Below are 22,467 nucleotides of genomic sequence, written 5' to 3'. Positions count from 1 at the left end.
TTAAGTAATCTTGACTGAGAGATTTGCGTCGGGCCATTTAAGACTTGTTTCATTTGATTGGATACCGCCGCCGCCACCTCCTTCCTTTTTGTTTTTCTGCAAATTTCCTTTTCTGGAGATCAAGTGCTGTGTACAACATTAGGAAATCTTGCAAGAGAATTCAGAAGACTGCAATAAAAGTTTGTTCAAAAAGAATTTGGCTCCCCGGAGGCAAACATCCACCTACAATAAAAATCTGTCGCAGGTGACACTCCCAACCACTGGGGGGAGCTGTAAGAGGCAAACCTCTAGACTTTTTCGAAGAGAAGTCGACAAAAACAGAAAAACCGACAACAACCTTGGATTCAGAAAATTGTGCCGTGATTTACATTTAAAAAAAAAAAAAAAGTATTATAGGTTAAACTATATGTATGTTGTGATACATTGACAGGGATTCAAATGCAATTCTAATCACTTCTGAGAAGTGGAGAAAAAGCCTCATTAGAACATGTCACAGGAAAGAATTAAAAAAAAAAGACAATAAAATAGGAGGGGAGGATACAAGTCTTTATATGCTTTTCTTGATCTTTTTTCCTGATCAGGATATTTTGGGCTATATTTTTGGATAATTGTGTTTCAAGTTTGTCCTAGTCAGGCGACGCGATCAGGAACCTTGTTATCTAAAGGGGAATGAACAGATGTCACAAAACATCTCAAAATCTGACTTGTCTTCCGTCCTCGATGCTGTTCAACGTCTATATCAAAATCAAAAGCCATGCTCGGCTTGGTCAAGTAATTTTTTTTTTTTTTTTTTTTGTCTACGCTACAAATGTTTACAATGCTACATGTTTGTAAGATACTTTTCATACGCCATCGCTGACCAGTCCCGACGTATTCTCTGCTCTGGTCTCCTCATTTCTTTTACATGTATTTATTGTCTCTATTCTTGTTTATGTTTTTTTTCATTTTTCTCAGAAAAAAAAATTACCCATTTTTATTAAAACTGTGACTCGACTTGACTTAACCGACGGTATGAATGAGTGACGAGAAACTAATACACTTCAACTGAACATGACACACAAACATGAACATGAGAAGAAAAAACGCATTACAGGAAACAAAAATCGATATAAAAATGTAAAGAAAAGTATATTGAATTTAAAATTGTTCAGTGGAAATACTGTGCAAAACAAATAAAGTTATGTTGCAACCCTTTAATGCAGATTGTGTTTTGTTTTGTTTTTTCTTTGCACTGGTTATGACACCTGTACAGATGTACAGGTGTCACGCGATGCTTTATTCTTTGGTTTTCTTTATCAATGCAAGTTCATTGCAGCTGTGGTTGAAATAACACCAAAGCAGTCCTGGTGAAACAAGCTCTGTCAATTCAGAATTTAAAATTAGATTTAATTGAAAAGTATAATATAAGCTGCTCGTGTCAGGGTTAATTCACCAATGATGTTTGTCTCGCCCGCTCCGTGAAGCTCATGGAAACTCTTGTTTCAAAAACAAGCCAGACAGTATAGGATAACTCGGAACTATTTTAAAGTAGAACTCAGGACCTTCAGCATATGAAAAAGCATCAATGCAAAATGAATTTCAAACTGTAGTATTTATAAATTTAGTCAATTGTGTTTTTGTAATTTAAATTGTGATGTAAAGCCATTCATTAACACGAGTATTGTGAGAGATGATGTCTAATAGATGGAGTAATTTTGATTCCAAACAAAAGTCTTAACATAAAAATAAAATGATTTGAACTATTAATTTTCTAGAAAAATAAACCAATGGTCGATTTTACAACACATGATTTGCAACCGAATATTTTGGATTTCAATATACCCAAGATGTATAACGCAAGCCATTGTTTCTCAAACAATAGAGGCAAAATGCAATAAAGTAAGTGTCCAGTAGATGGAAGCAACGTTTCTCTCGTAGAATGGATGCCACTTTAGAATAAAATATGACGTTGAAGAAGAAGCCAAAGTTATGACCGGAAGTGTTTTTCAGGTTCACGCTGCTGGTGAGGGAACCTGCTGTTCACAGTTACATTAGCTCTTTCCTCATTGAACCTGCAGGTAAACAATTTCCTATTTCCTGAGAAGACTGAAAATAATTTCGAAACAGTCACACCCCTCATTTTGCTCGTCTTCTACACACTTGTGTCTCTGTTACGTGAGCTAACATCGGCTAAGTGGCAGTGCTGTGTGCTTGTTCAGCTCCACTGCGCAGCTAGCTAGAGCTAGCATGTGCTAACTGACGACGTCTATAAGCTGACAGCAAGTGGTCGAGCAAAAGCGAGGAGGGAGTGTGTGCTACTTGTTACGCTGTGTACTTGCATTTTCAGTACTGTACTTAAAGACATTGTACCAAGGCATGGCAGCTATCACAATTAACGCGTGTACATGTACATGTACAGGCACAGGCACAGGCACGTAGGTGCTGGTTTAAAGAGAAAGTATGTCGGACCACAGAGCATGCTCACGTACATGTCAACTTCTTTTAACTAGTAATAGCGAAATTAATTGAAAAAAATGTTCGCACATGATGTGAAAGCTGAGAAACGAAACGTCAAGTAAAGGTCGTGTGATTTTTATTTTGCTGTTTTTTTAAATGTGAGTCCACTGGCAGAAAAAAAACCCCCAAAACCTTCCTATTATCAAAATAGACGATAAATAGACATGTACAACATCCTCCATTCTTTAAACAATTGTTGAAGGAATAATGTTGCACGCCTTCAGGTTAATGTCTGGTACAAAGCAAACATAATGTTTACAACAGGCTTCTTTTTTTTTTTTTTTTTTACTTTAATCTGAGATGCCATACAGCGATTTTCAATTGTTGTTTAACGTTTGCCCTTCCGCACAACGGCCTTTCAATGTATTCCTTTTCCCTTTGTGACAGAGATGAAAAAACAGGACACGGATTCTGAGGACCCTCAGCCTGAGGTCGCCCAGAGCAGCGAGGAAGCTCCATCGGCCGAGGGAGCGACGGAGCCGTGTGCAGCTGCAAAGGACAGCGTGGAGAGCGGCAGCCCCAAAGAGTCTGAACCAGCGACGCCACAGACGGACACGCCGCCACACAGTGACACGCCTCCGCAAAGTGACGAGGCAGGAGGTGGAGGTACGTCTTCCATCGTTCACAATGTACATAGAAGGTTAATTGGTGTGTGACGCAAGAAACTTTTCGATTGATGCAAAAAGTGGGTGATTTGTCACGTATTGTAACACTTGCAAGGCGACATAATAAAAGTTCACTTTCAATTGCCAGCAACAAATGGTTTGTAATGATCAGAGTGCAACTCGGTTGACGGGTTTTTGTTTTAGGAATTGCTTTTTTTGTTTTGTACCAATAGAGTTTACTGACAGGTCCTACTTCACATCATACAGACCTGAACATTACGTGACATTTTAGACTTAGGGACACGTTCATGTCCCCATAAAGAGATAAGAAAATAGTTCTGTTATCTTTAGTGAGCTGAAACAAACCTGCACAAGGTGTTTGAATTACGTGAGGTATTGAACCTTTTCGCATGTGAACACAGCTGCATCCTGAGTGTCTGAGACTTGCACAAGCATCGGGTATAAGTAAAAGTTTGAAAAAAGTATTGATGGAACTGTCTTGCAAAAATGAAAACAAACACAAAGCCCCTTTCTGAAGAGTTTGAACCTTTTTTGTTGTTGTTTTTAGAAACTATTGATCTCACTTGAAGTTGTGTTTCCCTTCTGGCGTTCAGTTGCCGGGGCTGCAAAGTGTCGGTCTGAAATAGTCGACGAGCTGAGTCGGCAGCTGGAGGACATCCTCAGCACCTACTGCCGCGAAAGCATGTCTGACGACAACAGCACCCAGGACTGTGGCCAGTCGCACAGCCCCGAGTTCAACGGCCTGGCCAGAGGCGACAAGAAGCCGGAGGAAGGAAAAGCCAACGGAGAGAAGCAGCAGAGGAAAACACAGGGCAAGAAGAAAGTGAAAGGTCTCGGTAAGAAATCGATTCCCTCGCATGAAAGAATAGCTCAAGAGAAAACAGTCAGTAGCTGCGTTTTCATGACCCCTAGAATTGCGCAAAGACTAAATATCGCAATAAGAAACTGGTCATGGAAACAGCTAAGCTTTGAAAAACCTCTCAAATATGGATAAAAGGTTTTCACGCTCTCATGAGCTGGTTTTTCAGACATCTCGATGTACGGTACGGTATATGGCAAAAGTGTCATAGAAAGACTTATGCACGTCAGTGGACGTGGCGTACGGGGTCACATGACTGGTTCACTTCAAGTGAACCATTCACGTGAATGGCACGTTATGTTTGGACGGAGGAGGAGACGGAATATTCTTTTTACAAGGAATCAAAGAGAAAAATATTACAACCATTCTTGACAGCAAGCAACCTCCTCCCATCTCTCTCATTCCCCCTCCTAAGAACATGCGGACGGTCCAACAAAGCATCAGTCTAAGCTGTAAGATAAGACCTGGCGTTTTGGTAGGAGACTGCTAACAGAGGACTGGATGTGCTTTATTGAGACAGCTCAAAAGTTTGGCTTGTTTGCATCATAAAGTCGGGGATTTTCATCATTCTGTCCAATCTGTGTTTGTGCAGGCAAAGAGATCACAGTTCTAATGCAGACGCTTAACACACTGAGCACCCCAGATGAGAAGCTGGCCGGTCTGTGCAAGAAGTACGCTGAACTGGTGGGTGTTGCTTTTAAAGTTATCAGAGTTTAAACATTAGTTTTCATGGTTTTTTTGTTCCAAAAACTTTTTTTTTTTTTTTTTTTTTTTTTTTTTGATAAACTTATTATTTTTTTAATGCAGTTTTCAGGATTTCATTGTGAAACCATCGCCTTCAAATCATGTACAAATTATCTCCGCGTAAAATTCCTCAATCAATTGTGCACCGACGTAACCCAGCTTGACGTTGTCGACCCTGTCGTGTGTTTTGGCGGTGGCAGCTGGGGGTGCACCGCGACACCCAGAAGCAGGTGCGGGCACTGCAGAAGAAGCAGAACGAGGTGGTGCAGGAGAAGGACACCCTGAGGAACGAGCACAGCAAGGCCATCCTGGCCCGCGGCAAGCTGGAGAGTCTGTGCAAGGAGCTGCAGAAGCACAACCGCTCGCTGAAGGTACGACAGCAGGTGGCAGCGGCGCGGCACTGATGTCAAAAAGTGCAGCACTGGCTGGACATTTTCTCCGTCTGATAATTACAATATTTATTATTATATATTCATACTAAAATTTACAATTCATACAATTCATACACACACACAAAATGTTGATTTTTGTTATTTACTGCCACTGTATTGTTATAGTCCTATTGCACAAGTCGTTCATACCGTATTACTGCGGGTGACAGTTTACATGAAAACTATTTGCCGTCAGTGGTCTGTTGCCAGGGCAGTGAAGGCATCACGGGTGACACCACTGGGACGCTTCTTATTCTCGGTTCTCTTGGCAGGAGGATGGGGTGCAGAGGGCGCGTTTGGAAGAGGAGAAGAGGAAGGAGGTGACGTCCCACTTCCAGCTGACCCTGAACGACATCCAGGTCCAGATGGAGCAGCACAACGAGAGGAACGCCAGCCTGCGGCAAGATAACGCGGAGTTGGCCGAGAAGCTGAGGACGCTCTACGACCAGTACAAACTACGAGAGGAGGTAGGGGAGGGGCTTTCCTCCTTCTTTTCTTCTTCCTTGAACTTCATGCAAGCGAGATGACAACATGCATTTTCCAGTTTGTCTGATTTCAATTTGCCATTGTTGTGTTCTTGTCCGGCCTCCTGAAACCCTCGCAGCACATAGACAAGGCGGTGAAGCACAAAGACCTGCAGCAGCAGCTGGTGGACGCCAAACTGCACCAGGCTCAGGAGCTTCTCAACGAGTCGGAAGAGCGACACGAAAGAGAGAAAGAATTTGTAATTGACGACCGAACCCTTGCAAAAATTAACTCACTGCGTTTGCCGTTTGCTGTTTTCTATTCATATCTACTGCTGGTTCTCTGTTTTCAGCTGCTTAAAGAAACCGTGGAGTCTCTGAGGATGTGTAAGCTGATGACGCAGCAGGAGGTTCATCTGAAACAGCAGGTTTGCTATCCAACGCTCAGTGATGCTGTGATTGAGGGATGAGCATCTTTTTCTACAAGTCGTCTTTTGCTCTTTTTTCGCCGCGCACTCCCAGGTGTCTCTGTACTCGGACAAGTTCGAGGAGTGTCACAGCACTTTGTCGAAGAGCAACGAGGTCTTCACCACGTTCAAACAGGAGATGGAGAAGGTGAGCCGTGAGCGCCAAGGCGTCAGCAGGCCAGACACAAAGAACCAGCTTCTCCGCCAGATGTGAATTTCCTGTTTTTTTTTCTTTTTTTCCCCCCCAGATGACTAAAAAGATCAAAAAGCTGGAGAAGGAGACGGCCATGTATCGCTCCAGATGGGAGAGCAGCAACAAGGCTCTCGTGGACATGGCAGAGGAGGTAGTGGACATGCAGCATCCAATCAGCTTTTGCAGCAGATGCAACCAACAAATGCAAATGCAAAGCTTCATTTAAAGGGGGCCCTGTTATGAAAATTTCACTCTTTGTGTCTTGTCTCTTTATGTCTTTTTGTGTTACTGGCATGACAACTACCACATTAAGTAGGCATTTCTTGATGGACTGAAACCAGTTCTGGTATTGTAAGGATCGATATCTTTGTATTGACCTGTACGCCACCAATGTGTAATAAACATGTCGTAAAGCCTTTAAATTTGAGAAACAGTGTTGGTGTAAGTTGAACATTTTTCTTTTTGTGTGTGTGTTCATAGAAAACTGTACGGGACCAGGAATTCGAAGCACTTCAGGGCAAAGTCCAGCGGCTGGACAAGCTGCGGCGGGCGCTCAAGGCGGAGCGCAACAAGCTCAGCAAGAAGGTCCAGAGCCTGAGCGACGATCAGGGCGGCGGCGGCACGGAAAACGCCGACCCAGACACCGACTCCCCGTCGCCGCCTCCGACAGACTCTCTACCAGGAGAGCCGAGCGTCCCGGCCCCCGAGTCAGACTCTGCCCCGCCCCCCCAGCCCCAGCAGGGCGCGTCAGCAGCGGACACGGACTCGGCGCTAGAAGGGGCCGCAGCTCCGGCGCCGCAGGAATAAAGCGACCCGCCTCAGCGTTCCCAGCCAACCCCCTCCCCCACTCGCACGCCTCTACCGTCAAAAAACCCACCAGCCTGCAAAACCGCCGCCGCTGCCGCCGCAGCTTCTCCTCTGCTCTGGGGGGGCGCTATGTTCAACACCGGTCCAGAAACAGGTCAGACGGCAAGATCGACGCCTGTCCTCCCAGCATGCTCTGCTCCGCTGGGGTCAAGCGTGCGTCTTCGCCTGCCACTACATTCACCCGCACGGCGGAATTACTTTGAAAAAAGCTGATTTGGTTTGTTTTGCCCACAAATGGACGAGTCCAAAAAGGTCACCCGCGATGCTAAATGCACTCGGTCAACAGGGTTTTCCAAACAAGGTCAACGCGTGTTGTCCACCAACTCCCCCAGAAGTTAGAAAAAAAAAAAAGTTCATCCTCCCTCATCTCGCCTCACTTTTCTTTAAGTGCGTCCTGAAACACGCTGTTCCACAAATCCGATTTCACAAAGGCCACTGCTGCCTCGCTCAGGCCTCCCAGCTTCAGTGACACCTCCCTGCTTGTTCTCCAGAAGTAAAAAAAAACAAAAACGTAATAACGACTATTAGAGGTCACTTTTAGCAGGAGGCTTAAACCAGGAAGTGTATTTGCAGGGAGGGTTTTGTAGAGCTGCACTTTTTTTTTTTTTTTAACAATTAATTCATGTAAGGCTGCTCCGCTGGAGCATAGGATTAAAAAAAAAAGGGACCGACAATGAGTGCATCACGTTTGATTTTAAACACAAAATTATGAGCGTGCACATAGACCCGGGTGCAGTTTTTACACCATGTTCTCTTTACCTGAATGGCAACCAACCCGGAGCTGCTGTGGAGCACACGAGGCCATCGGCTGCGCGTTGACTGGCGTCTCCGCGGGTTAATGGTCGGGTGTTTCTTGCACTCGTTCTGCCCTGCAATGATCAACCAAGGTCAGAGGCCGCCTCTCTCTCAATCTTAACCCCAGATGTCAACCATCATTTGTGAACCGTGTCTCCATCACGCGACCTTGAAACGCCCTCAACAGACCGTCGCCGCCGCCGCAATCACTGATGACAAGTCGCGCGTTCCCTCGTTTTGCACCGCAGCCGCGCTCCCCATTTGTCATTGGCAGCGTAATCCAACGTGTTGAATTGTTTCTGGCTCCAAAAGCGTCACTCACACATGAGTTGTTGTATTTGTTTTAAGATTGTAGAAAGCATATTGGGTGATTGATCTTGTAACCAATGTTTGACTTCTTGCCCTCAGCCTTGCTGCTCAGCTGCGTTTGCTCGGGAAAGTCTGTGTGTAATTGTGCATCGGGGACCACTTTGACGTCTTAAGCGCGTCTTTCTGAGTGTGTGTGTGCGTGCGTGCGTGCTAGCGCTTGTATGGGAATGTTACTTGGGTGGTTATGATCGTCTCTCTTCTCACTTCTGGTAATTGCAGTAGCTTGTAATCAGGTTTTTTAACTGGAGAATGTTCAAGGACCTCTATGCAACACTTTTGCCTCCTGAGTTTTCTTTCTTCTGTGGCAGTCTAACCTGACGAGCACTTCGCTGAGAATGTATATTCAGCCATTGTATGTCCACTGTCCAGCATGGAAGTATTGTATGAACAAACCACATATCTGAGAGAAGAGATCTACTCTTTTTTTTTTTTTCTCTCTACGCTTTTTAAACCCCGTTCGTTGACTGGGAGTCGCCTCGACGGTGAAGGTCATGTTGTGAGTCTCTGACGCTCTTGAAAGGTGCAATAACTGAGCCAAGTGGGAATGAAGAGGGAAAACTAGAAGAAGGTATTATTGGATATTTGACTTTCACCCATAAAAATCATATTTTTATTTTATTTTTTATTTTTTAGTAATAAGTAAAATGTAGCATCGGTAGTAATTTGTCAACCCATAGCCAGCCAGTTACAGGTGATCAGAAACAGCAAACCTACTTTATTCCATTGTCTCACCAGACAGATCCATTGTATCTCCACTCCAGTGATGGATGTGGACCTTCACTGACCGTGCGAAGGAACCAAAGATGTTTCCTTTTTTGTTTTTTGTTTTTTGTCTTTTGTCTTTTGCAGTACTTATATCTAGGCCTGCACATTTTGTTTTCTTGTGAAATAAAAGATCTTAATTCGAGTGGCTTGTTGTTTGACGGTGTTTAATTATTTCGGACAGATGGGAAAACAAACATGCATTTTATTAAAGTTAAATTAATGTCATGTCACCATTATATCACAATTTGTAATTTGGTTGACATTGTCATTATCAGTCTGATAGTTAAGTATACAATTCTATAAGTGTATATTTTAGATAATTATAAATTTTGGGGGATAAAATTGGAGAAATTTTCACTCCAGATAGTTTTCCAGTGTAACTTCGATTTTATTTTTGTCGACTTAAACCGATACCATCCATTTGAAGCAGCGCGGTACAATCTACTGCCTCTAGAGGACGTGCTGTTCCTGGAAAAGGGTATAGTAAGTACTTCCGGTCAACCCGGAAGTACCCTCCTCTTCCGCCACGGCCCCGGTACCTGAAGCACGAGTGTTCTTTCTAATCAGTCGTTACTGGAAGCAGCAGCCAATCTACTATACAGAACGGCAAAGGCTAATCCAGGAAAATGGTAAGTGACAATATAATGTATTTTCAAACCAACAGAGTGATCTAAAACTACGTCAGGGGAGTTAATTTTTCGTCCAAGGGATTGTTCGCTCAAATGTAGCTTGGAATTGTGGCTAACGTTAGCTCTTCGTGAGGTAGCTCAACCTCAGTCGTAAAAAAACAAAAAACAAATCGCTTTGCTCGCATTGTCGCAGTGATGGAATTGGGGTTTCCAGCGCCACTAAACATGTCTTCATTTGTAATCGTGAGATAATAATACAGCCGATAAAACTGCGCCACACTATTGTCAGTGCGTCGTTGTCGAGCCTCAATTTCAGGAACAGCAGTGTCGGTTTTCGCTTATCTTTCCCCTGTGCCTGATGTGGCCTGTAGATTTACCACTTCATTGTGCATATGTTTTATGGATTCGAAGAAAGTCTTCATCCGGGGCTTCCGTTGAAGTGCGAGGCTCCTTTCGTTGCTTGTTAACAAACGCTGCATCTTTGAAGTCATAGTTTTGGAAATTAAATTAACGCAACTGGGCGTTTCGGCTCTCATCCGAAATGCTGTCTCGGTGCTGGGAGAATGGGATTGAGTTCCCCGTATTCAGCCACCATTGAGGGACATAAACCCTGGAAGTGGTCCTTCAAGGTTGTGCCACCCCCTCCGCATGGGTGTTTTGTTATGCTGATGGAGTGAATTTAGTTTCTTCTCGCGCCGTCCCATCTTCACGTGAGTCGTGAGGCTCCTCACCTGGGCTGAGGTGACTCCACTGTCTGGTACCTTGTCCTGACGTGGAACCACTTTCTTGGTGTTAATGTTCAAATTATAGCTACTCAGTGAAGCTGAATTACAATTGATTTTAATACCTGATCCTCAGCCTTGAGCTCGAGGACAGGGGTTTGGTGATGCAATCAGCTGAAATAATGTTTCCATGGCCAGTGGCTGAGCTCAGCCTAAGAGGCGGGGTCGTGAGGTGAACAATCGCCCACTGCACTCCACGATCTGGATCTGAAGGAAAGTGATGGGCAGATGAATGAATGTGCCATCATCTGGTCTATCTTCTCCTCAGTTTCCCACTCAAGCCGAAGAGCTTCAAACACAATTCCAACTCTTGTTCACAGAAACCCATCCTGCTGCAAGGCCACGAGAGGTCCATCACTCAAATCAAGTACAACAGAGAAGGAGACCTGCTCTTCTCTGTGGCCAAAGACACGGTGAGTTCACGCTGGAGGTTTCGCCCCTCCGTCCGTCACCCAACTCCACTCCAGTTAGTGTCACACTAATCCGGTTGCCGCTTTTGCTTGTTTGTCCTTCCGCCAGGTGGTGAACGTGTGGTACTCTGTCAATGGCGAGCGGCTGGGCACCTACAATGGTCACACGGGAGCGGTGTGGTGCGGCGACTGCGACTGTATCCTTCGGGCGTGCAAAAAGCAAAACCCTGCTTCTGATTTGTGTGTCCTACGTGTCTTTTGAACCGTAGCGTGATTCAGTAGCTGCGTTCCCGTGAGCCCTGGAATTGCACTGAACCCAAATATCGCAATAAAAAACTGGTCATGGAAACAGCTCAAGTTGGGAAAACCTCTCAAATATGGCTAAAAGGTTTTGACGCTCTCATGAGGCGGGTTTTCAGACGTATTAAAATAGAGGTATATCGCAAAAGTGTCATGGAAGACTTTTTTCGCATTCATGCGTGACGTACATGGTCATGTGACCAGTTCACTTCAGGTGAAAATGGCGCGTTGTGTTTGGACAGAGGAGGAGATGGAATATATTTTAAAAGTAATCAAAGAGAAAAATATAAGAACCATTCTTGACAGCAAGCAAAAGCAAATGTAATTCTCCTCAAATCTTGCTGGAGGAGATTTCAGGAGAGTTGTGGTTTATGCGCTTCACACCGTTCAATGGAAACACCTGCCGATCGCAATTGTGCTCTGTCTGAATTTTTTTTATAGAAATATCGCTTTTATTTTGCGAAAAGCTGCAAACGCAGCTCTCGTTTCTTGTCTCTTGCTTCCATTTCCTCAACGCACGCCTTCAGGGGACACCAAGAACGTGTTGACGGGCTCGGCCGACAACAGCTGTCGACTGTGGGACTGCGAGACCGGTGGGTGAAAATGCGCTGCCGATGAAACTGTGTCGGACTTCCGCGGTTTTCCCAGTTGTGAGTCTGAGCCGTGTTGTCGTCGTCGTGCCCCGCAGGGAAACAGCTGGCGCTGCTCAACACCAACTCCGCCGTCAGAACGTGCGGCTTCGACTTCAGCGGCAACATCATCATGTTCTCCACAGACAAGCAGATGGGCTACCAGTGCTTCCTCAACTTCTTTGACCTGAGAGATCCGCAGCAGATCGGTACGTGAGCGCGTCAACGTTCTCCTCCTCGAATGCTCGTTCTTAAGGAGGAAGCAGGAGTACTTGCATTTCAGTACTCGCCGATACCGAGTACTTGATAATGCCATTGCACATTTTATGTAATTACTTATTTTCTATAAAAATTAACAAAAAATAAAAAAAAATATATATATTTGACCGACATTCCTCAGTCTTTCTAAAAGATGGTTGGGAAAATATTTTGACTTGTGGGCCACACTGGGCTGGAAAGCTTTCCAGAGGGGTCGGAGCAGCAGCAGATGGATGGAGTGTTTTGGTGACTCACCCCACAGGAGAAGAAAATGTATAATGGGAAATGTAGAAGACATGTGCTTCAATGTCAATTGGAAACAAACAAAAGTGTTACAACAAAATATCAGTTTTTGAAGCACCACGATATTTAGCTCTTCATTGAAATGACTCTAAAAACATAGATAAAGTACAACTATTTTATGAATTGTTTACTATAATTACAATTTCTTCAAGTTCGGCGAGCCGGTTTGAAAAGCACAATGGTGCGTAGTTTGATTGTTCTAGTTTCACTGCAGTACAAACCACAACTAGAAACCAGAATGTGTCAAATGTTTGGACCAGTAAGACATTCGCTGCTCCGTCTTCTCCTCTGTGGTGCTGCAGCATCTGCTGAAGAGCCTCGACCCGTTGGACTCGTATGAAGAACAGGCCGTTATAAATTAGATATGATCCAGAATCTGGGAGACATTCAAAGAAATCTCTGTTCAGTCGCTTCTGTAATTCATAACTCACCGCCCAAGCACTGCAGTGTCCAGTCAGGCCTTTCCTTCTTTTGAGATTACTTTGTGTTTCTGCTCCAGCGAGAAGAGTTCTGATCCCAACAGTTCACATTTTTTTGTGCTATTGACTCGTTGGACATTGATTGAAACCAACTTCCTCCGGCAGAGGACAACCAGCCCTACCTGACGCTACCCTTCAACGATCACAAGATCACCAGTGCCGTGTGGGGGCCTCTGGGGGAGTTTGTGATCGCCGGACACGAGAACGGAGAGATCAACCAGATCAGCGCCAAGGTGAAGCTGCCAACGCGCTGAAGCTGCCAACGCACTGCGCTCACTGGGGAAGCTGAAGTAGCTGAAATGGCTTACTGCTGTATGTGATGTGTGTGTGTGTGTGACTGTGTGTGTCACTGATTGGCAGTCTGGGGAGATCCTGAAGAAAGCCAAGGAGCACTCCAGGCACATCAACGACATCCAGACCTCAGTGGACCTCACCATGTTCATCAGCGCCTCCAAGGACAACACCGCAAAGGTGAGAGCCCACTGACTCACTCACTCACTGACTGACTGACTGACTGACTGACTCACTCACTGACTCACTGACTCACTGACCGACCGAGAACTCATTCATTTTACTGTACCATGTTGTCGGTATCAATGTCGATTGTTGAATTTTTGGTTTCCCCATTTCCTTGCAGCTGTTCGACTGCTCGTCTCTCGATCACATCAAGACCTTCAAGACGGAGAGACCCGTCAACTCGGCCGCCATCTCTCCCATCATGGATCACGTAAGTGGAGATTTGTTCACCGATGCTGGCGACAAACGATCCATTCCTGACCAGCTCCGGGAACACGGTGGACCATAGAGGTCACAACGGAACGACGACTCGAGTCTTCTTGTGACCGCCTGTGACCCGGCGTGCACTATTTCACGGCAGAGGACAGAGGGTGCACGGCTGCAGATACGTCTTGCACCCTGTGGGCACGGAGGCACCCACTTCTCACCCTCTGCCCTTGGTTTGTTCCACTCATGTGTTATTCAGGTGGTTATGGGTGGTGGACAGGAAGCCATGGAGGTCACAACCACCTCCACCAGGATTGGAAAGTTTGAAGCAAGGTGAGACATCCTGTTCATATGGAGAACGTTTTCATTTCAACAACAGAAACTGCAGCTCACATTGAGCCACTGAGAGTCACTGCAGCGATCACATGATACCATTCCCCCCGCTTTAAGGTTTTTCCACGCTGCCTATGAAGAGGAATTTGGAAGGGTCAAAGGTCACTTCGGACCCATCAACTGCGTGGCGTTCCACCCCGACGGCAAGAGGTAGGCGCCCGAACCGCCAGTAAATCATTGTCCCTGAATTGCGACGCAGTCTTTCTCTCACACAAGCACCTTCGCTAACGCACTTCCTGGCACCGCGCTTGTGATGGATGCAGTTACAGCAGCGGAGGAGAGGACGGATACGTCAGGATTCACTACTTCGACCCACAGTACTTCGACTTCGAGCTGGAGGTGTGAGCGCGGCGCCGTCTGGACCCCCAACTGCTTCAACCTGCGTCACACACTGTCCTGTGAGGACAAAGGGACCTTTTTAATAAAATATTTCCAGCCCGGCCACTTCACCTGCCTGGAACTGAGCTGCAGTCAGGAAAGATCTCCCACATTAACCTGTATTCTTCTGTCTAATTTCTAAAATAAAGAAGAAATTGTCCATCTCACCAAGGCGAGTGCGTTTGTTGCTTGATACGTTTCCCAGTGCTGTTGACTGTCATTCACTCTGACTGAAGGACCCATTGCAAAAGATATCTTCAGGGATGTGCACAGATTGAGTAAATGCCTCTCTTCAATGAAAGCGATGGAAATGTTGCAACCAACACGGGTCTTCACCTCACTTGTGATACGACTGTCGGTGGTTTCCTGTTGGTGTACATTTTTTTATTGGTAAAAGAACAAAAAAACTTGATCATTATCAGTCCCACATTCTGCAACGCAAACAAGGAGAAAAGTCACAACCCATCGTTGGCACTTGGATTGTTTGTTGCTCAAGTTGAATAATTTGTCAGCGCTGCGTTAAGTCCAGCAGCGCGACAGATGTTAATCAAGTTTATTTATATTTTCCACAGTGCGGCTTGGATGTTTTGCAGTTTTCACAACCTTTTCCAGGATCAGTTTGTCACTTTTCCAATGGCTCCTCCGAGTCCAAACAAGTCACCCGGCATTTTTTTGTGAATAAAAGGCACCTCAGAAGACCCGGCAATGCTCCCACTTTTGTCGTTGCAGTTTGGAGGTTGGATTTGTTTTGGTCAAATATTTCCAAATACGTTCTGCCCTTTTCTTTTTCATTTCCTATTATTACATTTCTAAATTGTTCTAAGAAAGTTAGTCTTATCAGCTGAAGGGAAGGCAGGCACAAGACAGGGAAATGCAGATTTCTTGTTCTTTGTTTTTTAATAAAGATATTACACAATTCATTTGGATGGAGTGGATCAATAACAAGGCATGGGCTATTTCATTTTTTTTTTTGGTACAAAATCTCAAAAACACTCATCCCAGTTTCAAGGCCCATTCTCACATTAGCTCACAAACAGGCAGGTCGATCATTAAAACACTTACAATGCAAGTTTAAAGGGTTCGGGCAGGCAGAGATCAGGAACCAGGCCCAACAGCAGTTTGTTCAGGAAGAATAAAAGTGAAATGTAACAGGGGCCTGGAAGGGGGGGGGGGTATTGTACAGCAGGGAGGTTGCATTGATTTAAGAATAAAATAAAACTCCTCAGTCACACTCACATATCTGGCTGCCCAACAATAGATAAATACATAATAACATTGTGTAAGCCAGGTTTTCTCACATCGGTAAAAAAAAAAAAAGAAAAAAGGACACAAATAAACCTGAGGAATCTGTGGGTCTTGGACATCAGCTTTTTTTTCTTCTGAGCCAGACTTCAAGTTGACTTCACTTATTCTTTTGGCCTGTAAAAAACAAAAAAACAAAAACAATTGTCAGCCTGGCCTGCTAATCATTGACAAATATTTAACTTTCTACAATGCAGATGGACACTCAATACATCAAATATATGAGCAAGATAGTGTATGTGTAATTATGCAGCAAAAAAAAAAAAAGCATGTTAAATAACTCTAAATATACTTTCTATGAAAGGAGGCTCATTTGAAAAATTTAAATATAAATCGTGCTTGAGTTCTTTTACACTTTTATCGCTTCCTCCATAATTCCATGTGCGTTCATACGCAGTTTTGATGCCATAAGTGAGAAACTGCAATGTCAATAGTGATGAGAATGAAAGACAAGACATTCATTTCATAGCCTGTGTCCTAACTTTGGACCGGTGGTGTGTGTGAACGATTATTCCAACCACAAACTGATTTGTGATTTTGAACTCGTCTGAAACCAAAGTAAGGAGCGATGCTCTCACCCCGACGTGTCCATCTTCTCTTCTTCCTCCTGCTCCTCCTCTTTCACCACCACGCCGTTCTTCTCCTCTCCCTGCTCTCCGTCCTTTTTGCCCCGCTTCACCTTCTTGTGGCTGGCCGAGTTCCTGCGGCCTCCGCCCTGCCCGTCCGCCTCGTCCTCCGAGTCCGAGAACTCCTCGTCGCAGGCTATCCTCTTGTCGAGGGCTCGCGCTGAAAACCAAACGGCCGTTATTCACGACCGACGGGCGTCCCGATTTCTGAAAACGGCGTAAATCAAACAAACTGTCGTACCGGAGACGCGCTTGTCCGGGTCCTCCTCGTCCTCGTCCCCGCTGTCGGCGTGCGGCGCGTCCTCGGGGATGGCCTGCATCTGGACGCCGGGGGCGTGGGGCAGCATGCGCAAGTTCTCGAACATGCGCACCTTGATCTTCTCCAGGTAGTCGGCGTTGTTCTGGTTGGTCATGTTGGACGGGCTGATGTGCAGCTTGAAGTCGGGCCCGAAGTACTCGAAGTAGTCGTTGTACGGCAGCTCGTTGGGCAGCTCCTGGTCCAGCGCCACGGCCGTCTCGTAGGTCCAGCAGCGGGCCACGTTGCGGATGGTGTAGCCGCCGCCGCCCAGCATCAGCAGCGGCAGGTTGAAGCTCTTCATGTACTCCACGCACTTGCCGTGACCTGGGGGCGGGGGGTGGGATAAACAAAAAAAATGGAATCAGAATCAGCTTTTAATCGCGATGAGATTAAATACATTTTTTTAAGCAAGCCTTTTGTCCCTTTCATTCACCCGTAGTCAGGTCCTCAAAGCTATAGTGCTCGGTTTCAACCACACCCCCAGAATCCAAGATGGCGGCCCATTCTTTTCAATGAAGTTTCTCATCCCGCACAGTCGCCGAAAAAGTTTCAAAGAGCAGGCGCAGTAGTGCCTCTTCCCATCATGCCTCTGTGAGTCACATGATCTATTTGGCCAATCAGAATGATTCTGGAGAACATCACGCACAGCCTACTTGGGAGCGCCTCCCTCAGTACAAGCCCCCGTCACAGCCCCCCCCCCCTCCCAGTTTCTTTGCACTGGCTGTTTTGTGTTTGATCTCTCGTTATGCTTCTTTTTGCTGCACACAGACAACACACACCCAAATGATCCACTGCACCCACACACTTACACACACACACCACTGATATGCCACTGACTTCCACACTCCATGCATTCTTACTTTTGATTCAATAAACTAGTTTACATCATTTTGGAAACTGCGGCAAAGAGCCGGTCGTAACAATCACTTTCAGACATGCCATGACGCAGCCAATCAGAACGAGCTGAGAACTTCACGCTGGGAATAAACTCTTGTCTGGTGATTTTCTGGCCTTTATCGTTTTTTTTTAAACAAATAAAAGACCATAACTGAAACATCAACAATAGAAAGATTTGCTATAAATCACGTTTCAGGTCATTTTAAAGGCATTTATTTTTGTACTGCGGTCTATGGGGGAAAATGCTTTTCGGGCCCATGGTTTTTTGGATGCAGTACCATGAGTGACCACTGGGGGGAAAAAATCGGCACTGCCATATTGCCAGTCCCGTATCCAGTTCTTATAATACATCCATGGTTTCATCCTGGAAAATTAAATGAATGAAACACAGCTTTTTTTCTAGTACTAACTGTTATTGCTATATATAAGTAATTTGGAGTTGTATTATTTTTCAGGATTTTATCATCAACACTGTGGCATAAAACATGAGAACGCAGGGAAACTAAAAAATTAGTTGTTGTTTTTTTTTTTTTTTTTTTACTGTAATTTCAAATTGGGCGGGCCGGATTAAAAAGCTAAAGAGGCCACATATGGACCCCGGGCCATAGCTTGCCCGTTCCTAGTCTGGATACACTGTTTTGTAAGAAATAATATCACAAAAGGTCAAAAAGAAAATCCTTTCTGTGTTTGCATTTGGTTCCCGATTCAGACGTGACATGGACATAAAAGACAAAACATCAGAATTTTAAACATGGAAAATCAAAATGCCATTAATCGCGGTTGACTATGGGAATTCAGAGCTTAATCGTTATTAAGAAATTAATTGTTTAACAGCCCTATTTTTTTTTTTTTTACAAATAATCGGATTTTGCATTCAAAAAAAAAAAATTCTTGCTGTCCTTACACGGTACACTGATGTCAGACGCCACTACATCTAACAAGTACTTTTGAGAACATTCACACGTACCCTTGATGGTGAGGTTGAAGCAGCCCAGTCTGTCTCCAGACAGAGAATCGGCTCCGCACTGGAGCACGATGGCGCTCGGCCGGTACATCTCCATGACCTTCCCCATGACCTGACAGACACACGCGTATCACAATTTAAAAATCCCGGCTCGGTTCGTCGCATAGAACCTTTCGGAAATCCGGCGCAGATCCTGCAGTCAAAAACGACCTAAAGCCTACCGGTTTGAAGATGGCCTCGTACGACTCGTCGTCGATGCCGTCTCGCAGCGGGTAGTTGACTGCGTAGTACTTCCCCTTCCCGGCTCCGATGTCCTGCAGAGGACCATGGGTCGGATTGTTAGATTGCCGACCGAGAGAGAAGGAGAGAGCCCAGTTGGAACAGACTTACCCTCAGGTCTCCGGTGCCGGGGAAGTACTCCCCGTACTTGTGAAAGGAGACGGTCATGACTCGGTCTGTGGTGTAGAAGGCCTCCTCCACGCCGTCGCCGTGGTGAATGTCGATGTCGATGTACAACACCCTCTGGTGGTATCTGCACGTGACCGGGTTGTTATTCAAGCGTATTGGGACGTGAAAAGCACAACTGAGGAAGCGGAATCTCACTTGAGCAGCTCCAGGATGGCCAGGACGATGTCGTTGACGTAGCAGAAACCGGAGGCCTCGGACTTCTTGGCGTGGTGGAGTCCTCCCGCCCAGTTGATGGCGATGTCACACTGCTGCTTGTTCAGCTTGAGGGCGCCGGCTACACGGGAGAATGCAGAGGCGTGTTTGGGGGGTTGTTAACCGAGCACATTTGATACAGAATGCTGTTTTGGTGTTGCATTTAAAGGTTAAGCGTGTCATATTTGGAGGTTTTAAAGAAGAAATAGCGACATCAAGTGGTTACATTTTAGATTGCAGCATCTTTCACTTAAGTTCCCGGAGGGACTCCGTACTCTCCCCCTCCTGAGCTTGCCAGTGAACTACGGTGGCCTGCGAGCCCAAACCTAGATACCTTGTCCACCTTCTTCTTTGTTGATTTATTTGGGGACGGCAGCGTTCACCCTAAATACGAAGCGCGCTGCCTGGATTGTCCACACCAGGCAGTGCAAGACAGCAGCTAACTGGAGCAAGACTCTTGATATATGTGTATTCTTGTACGTATATAAGAACTGTTCTAAGAGGAGGAAACCCAAATTACTTTTATTGAGCTGCCAGTACACACTTTCATTTATGTATTCATTGGCTGGATGTTCAGCTTTTCCCAATACAAAACTCATATGTGAATGCAAATCATACACACTGGACCTTTACAGGCTATTTGGAGTTGCGGGAGCGATCGATGACCTACCAACAGATCCACCAGCGGAGAGCTGACAAAACTCAAACAGGCCGTCGAACACGGGGCAGTCTTCACCAACGTTGACTGTGAGCAAAGAGACAAACGGAGATGTTGGATGTTGGACACGGACAGGGAGGCTTCAGAAGTCAATCCAGGCGGCCCACACTCACATCTCTGCATCTGTTTGCTGTGCTCGGACATGTTGTCCGGTCGGATGGACTTCAGGAACCTGATGTAGTCGTCGCTGTGGTACTTGGTCATGTCGTCGTTGTTGGCTTTGTGCGGCCTCTGGGACAACAGAGCGGATTTGATGAGCGGAAAGCGACAGTAGAAGAAAACAAAGGAAGAGTCATTGAACTCACATAGATCTCCATGCTCCTGTACAGGCCGTAGTTGAGGAGAAGGTTGTGCGTCATGCGGATCCTGTGCGGTTTCATGGGGTGGCCCTGGCCGTAGTAGTAGTTTCCCACATCGCCTTGGAAAAAGACGGAGCAACGCGAGGGGTTTCAATGAAAGGATCTCCTATGTTACAGCTGGCACTAGGCAGATGTCAGACCGGCAGCCCCTTCCGGTACATCTGCCTGCTCCCATGAGGAGACCGAGATGCGGCACCGGGTGGCTCCGCGACTCTTCCGACCACTTTACTTTATCATCGAACAACTGCGATTGAATTGGATTTTTTTTTTTTTTTTTTTTGGACGAGATGGAGAAATGTGATTGGCACGTCCTTCCGCTCGACACATGTAGGATGCCACAGAGGTGGCGATGATCATCATCAGCAGGAGCAGCAGCAGCAGCGAGGAAAAGATATCGATCGGCACGGGCGGCTGGCTAGCTCGGCTGCGTTTTCAACTTCCAGCACGTTTCGCCAGCTTTTCGGCGGGATTGCGACGCCAAAAATACTTACCGTCGTAGTAATAGCAAACTTTTCTCTTTGTTCCGTGAGACATCGCCATTTTAACGCCGGTTCCCCCTGCTGTTTCGTGCCCAGCGGCTTCTTCCTAGCACCGGGAAAGTGAACTCGAGGAAACCAATCGATCACAGATGCCGAGCCGCCGCCTGAGGATGCGCAGAAGAACGCCGGGATTCCAGCTCCAACCTGACGGTGGTCTCCAGCCAAAATGTTCCGTTTGTCGGTGTTTGTCGCGAAAGAAGTTGCGGAGAGATAGTTTTTTAAAAAAAAATCACTGCTACGACTCTTGTAACGGTTCTTGACTATTTTTGCTGTGCTCTCTGTGTTATGCCTGAGTATGTAAATTACGGTGTGCCGTTTCGAGGAGACGATTGGTAGAAGGCTTTCAGGTCCTCGACCGTTGATTGGCTGCTGGGTGGGAACAAAGGCAAAAGGGGGCGGGCAGGCAGTGGCACGTACATCTCGCCTCGAATCGAACGGAGAAACTTTGTGTATTGTTGTTTGTTATTGACCCAGTCTGAGAGAAGGGGCAGGGCGCCATAAGCTTTTGCTTCTTCCTGCTAAATTTCGGGCACATTCCTTGTTGTTTTGCCCTTCTTGACTCTTGATGACTCTTTTGTTTTCGTATTGATGTTACGTTTGAAATCACGTTGACTCTTGTTTTATAGTATCATTGTGTTATTGTGTTTGAAACAAAATGAGTATTTTTTATTTATTTTATTTCATTTTATTTTTTGTTAAATAAGATATGACTTGCTGTTGCTTGTCGATGGAGTTTGGATAAACTTATGTGTTGCAGTGTTGTGCCAGGTTGTGGTCATTCGTAAACTTGAAGCTAATGGGCCTAGTCATATGAGTTCCCAAAGCTTTTCGAAATCCATTACGTTGAATTATGGCGCAATAAGAGTCTGAAACAAAAATCAACAGCAAAAGCAAGACCCTTTTTCCTGACCGTGGCAGACAAAAAAAAAAAAGTAACATTGTCAAGCGTAGCTCCCAAACAGCCAACACACAAGTGTTGCTTATCAGTTTAGTCAGTTTCTGCTGAGCAGTAGTTGCAGACTGCCAGTTCCATTAGTCCCATCTTTAAAGATGGGTAATATCAAGTTAGATACACTGTATAAACTCTAGATAAATTGTACTTCGACGAGTAGATTTGTGAAGAAGAAACTGAGTTTGGCTGTGCTGAGCTTGTCGCTTTTCTTTTTGCCCATTTGGTATTCTATGCATCTTTTTTCACGCCCTGACCCACAACCATGCATCAATTTAATGTTTCAGTGCAATTAGAGACAGAGACTCCCGCCAAAGCCTCAACCACCTGATTGTGTCTCATCAATCAAACATAACTGTAGCTCTGCAGTCACATTACAAGACTGCATATGATTGATTTTTTTTTCTGCCCACAGTGAGTTCATTCCAACAAACTGTCAAAGGACACACTGACTAGTCGCACAGGAAAGTGAAAGTACGAACATTTACTTTACCTATTTACTTTTTTTTTTTTTTTTTTTTACTGATTGGAATACTCAAATTTCCCTTAAGAGTATTATTTTGTCTTTTTGTCCATTATTATCCATCATATTATTCTGCAACCGCTTGCTTGAACACAATTTTTTTGCTACTCTCCCCACCTCTGCTCATCTTGTCCTGTTGAGTCTTGTTCAGTGAGAAATGTAAGAGTTTTGCCTTCTTGGTTTTGTTGATTAGCTAAACTTTCGATTTTTAACAGCTATATGGGATTTGATACTTGAAAAAAACGAAAAAAAAACAAATTCAGTTTGTTTTG

General features: G+C 45.2%; 3 protein-coding genes across 3 annotated transcripts; 2 read left to right on the top strand and 1 right to left on the bottom strand.

Annotated features, from left to right (window-relative positions):
• The first annotated feature begins 1,920 nt into the window (after window positions 1-1,920).
• Window positions 1,921-9,218, top strand: txlna (taxilin alpha). Its single transcript, XM_076011178.1, has 11 exons — window positions 1,921-2,057; window positions 2,884-3,102; window positions 3,716-3,958; window positions 4,574-4,665; window positions 4,926-5,096; window positions 5,429-5,623; window positions 5,761-5,880; window positions 5,974-6,048; window positions 6,143-6,235; window positions 6,336-6,431; window positions 6,761-9,218. Exons 2-11 carry the CDS (start codon window positions 2,886-2,888, stop codon window positions 7,085-7,087), a joined length of 1,629 nt encoding a protein of 542 aa, XP_075867293.1. The 5' UTR covers window positions 1,921-2,057; window positions 2,884-2,885; the 3' UTR covers window positions 7,088-9,218.
• Window positions 9,219-9,556: 338 nt separating this feature from the next.
• eif3i (eukaryotic translation initiation factor 3, subunit I) lies at window positions 9,557-14,527 on the top strand. Its single transcript, XM_076011181.1, has 11 exons — window positions 9,557-9,705; window positions 10,808-10,900; window positions 11,007-11,094; window positions 11,725-11,790; window positions 11,886-12,035; window positions 12,972-13,099; window positions 13,227-13,337; window positions 13,504-13,593; window positions 13,849-13,922; window positions 14,040-14,132; window positions 14,246-14,527. Exons 1-11 carry the CDS (start codon window positions 9,703-9,705, stop codon window positions 14,325-14,327), a joined length of 978 nt encoding a protein of 325 aa, XP_075867296.1. The 5' UTR covers window positions 9,557-9,702; the 3' UTR covers window positions 14,328-14,527.
• Window positions 14,528-15,260: 733 nt separating this feature from the next.
• LOC142876917 (putative histone deacetylase 1-B) lies at window positions 15,261-20,977 on the bottom strand. Its single transcript, XM_076011180.1, has 11 exons — window positions 20,676-20,977; window positions 20,131-20,243; window positions 19,939-20,056; window positions 19,778-19,852; window positions 19,051-19,189; window positions 18,838-18,979; window positions 18,669-18,761; window positions 18,451-18,559; window positions 16,530-16,910; window positions 16,241-16,448; window positions 15,261-15,779 (listed from the first exon to the last, which is right to left on the bottom strand). The coding sequence occupies exons 1-11, from the start codon at window positions 20,722-20,724 to the stop codon at window positions 15,767-15,769; spliced, it is 1,440 nt and encodes a 479-aa protein (XP_075867295.1). The 5' UTR covers window positions 20,725-20,977; the 3' UTR covers window positions 15,261-15,766.
• Between the last annotated feature and the right edge of the window lie 1,490 nt (window positions 20,978-22,467).

This window comes from Nelusetta ayraudi, unplaced genomic scaffold, assembly GCF_046127955.1.
Source record: "Nelusetta ayraudi isolate G7.1 ecotype Tasmania unplaced genomic scaffold, CSIRO-AGI_Nayr_v1 ptg000135l, whole genome shotgun sequence".
Taxonomy (NCBI): Eukaryota; Metazoa; Chordata; class Actinopteri; order Tetraodontiformes; family Monacanthidae; genus Nelusetta; species Nelusetta ayraudi.
Note: the sequence above shows the minus strand (reverse complement) of the source record. Positions and strands in the feature narration are given on the sequence as shown.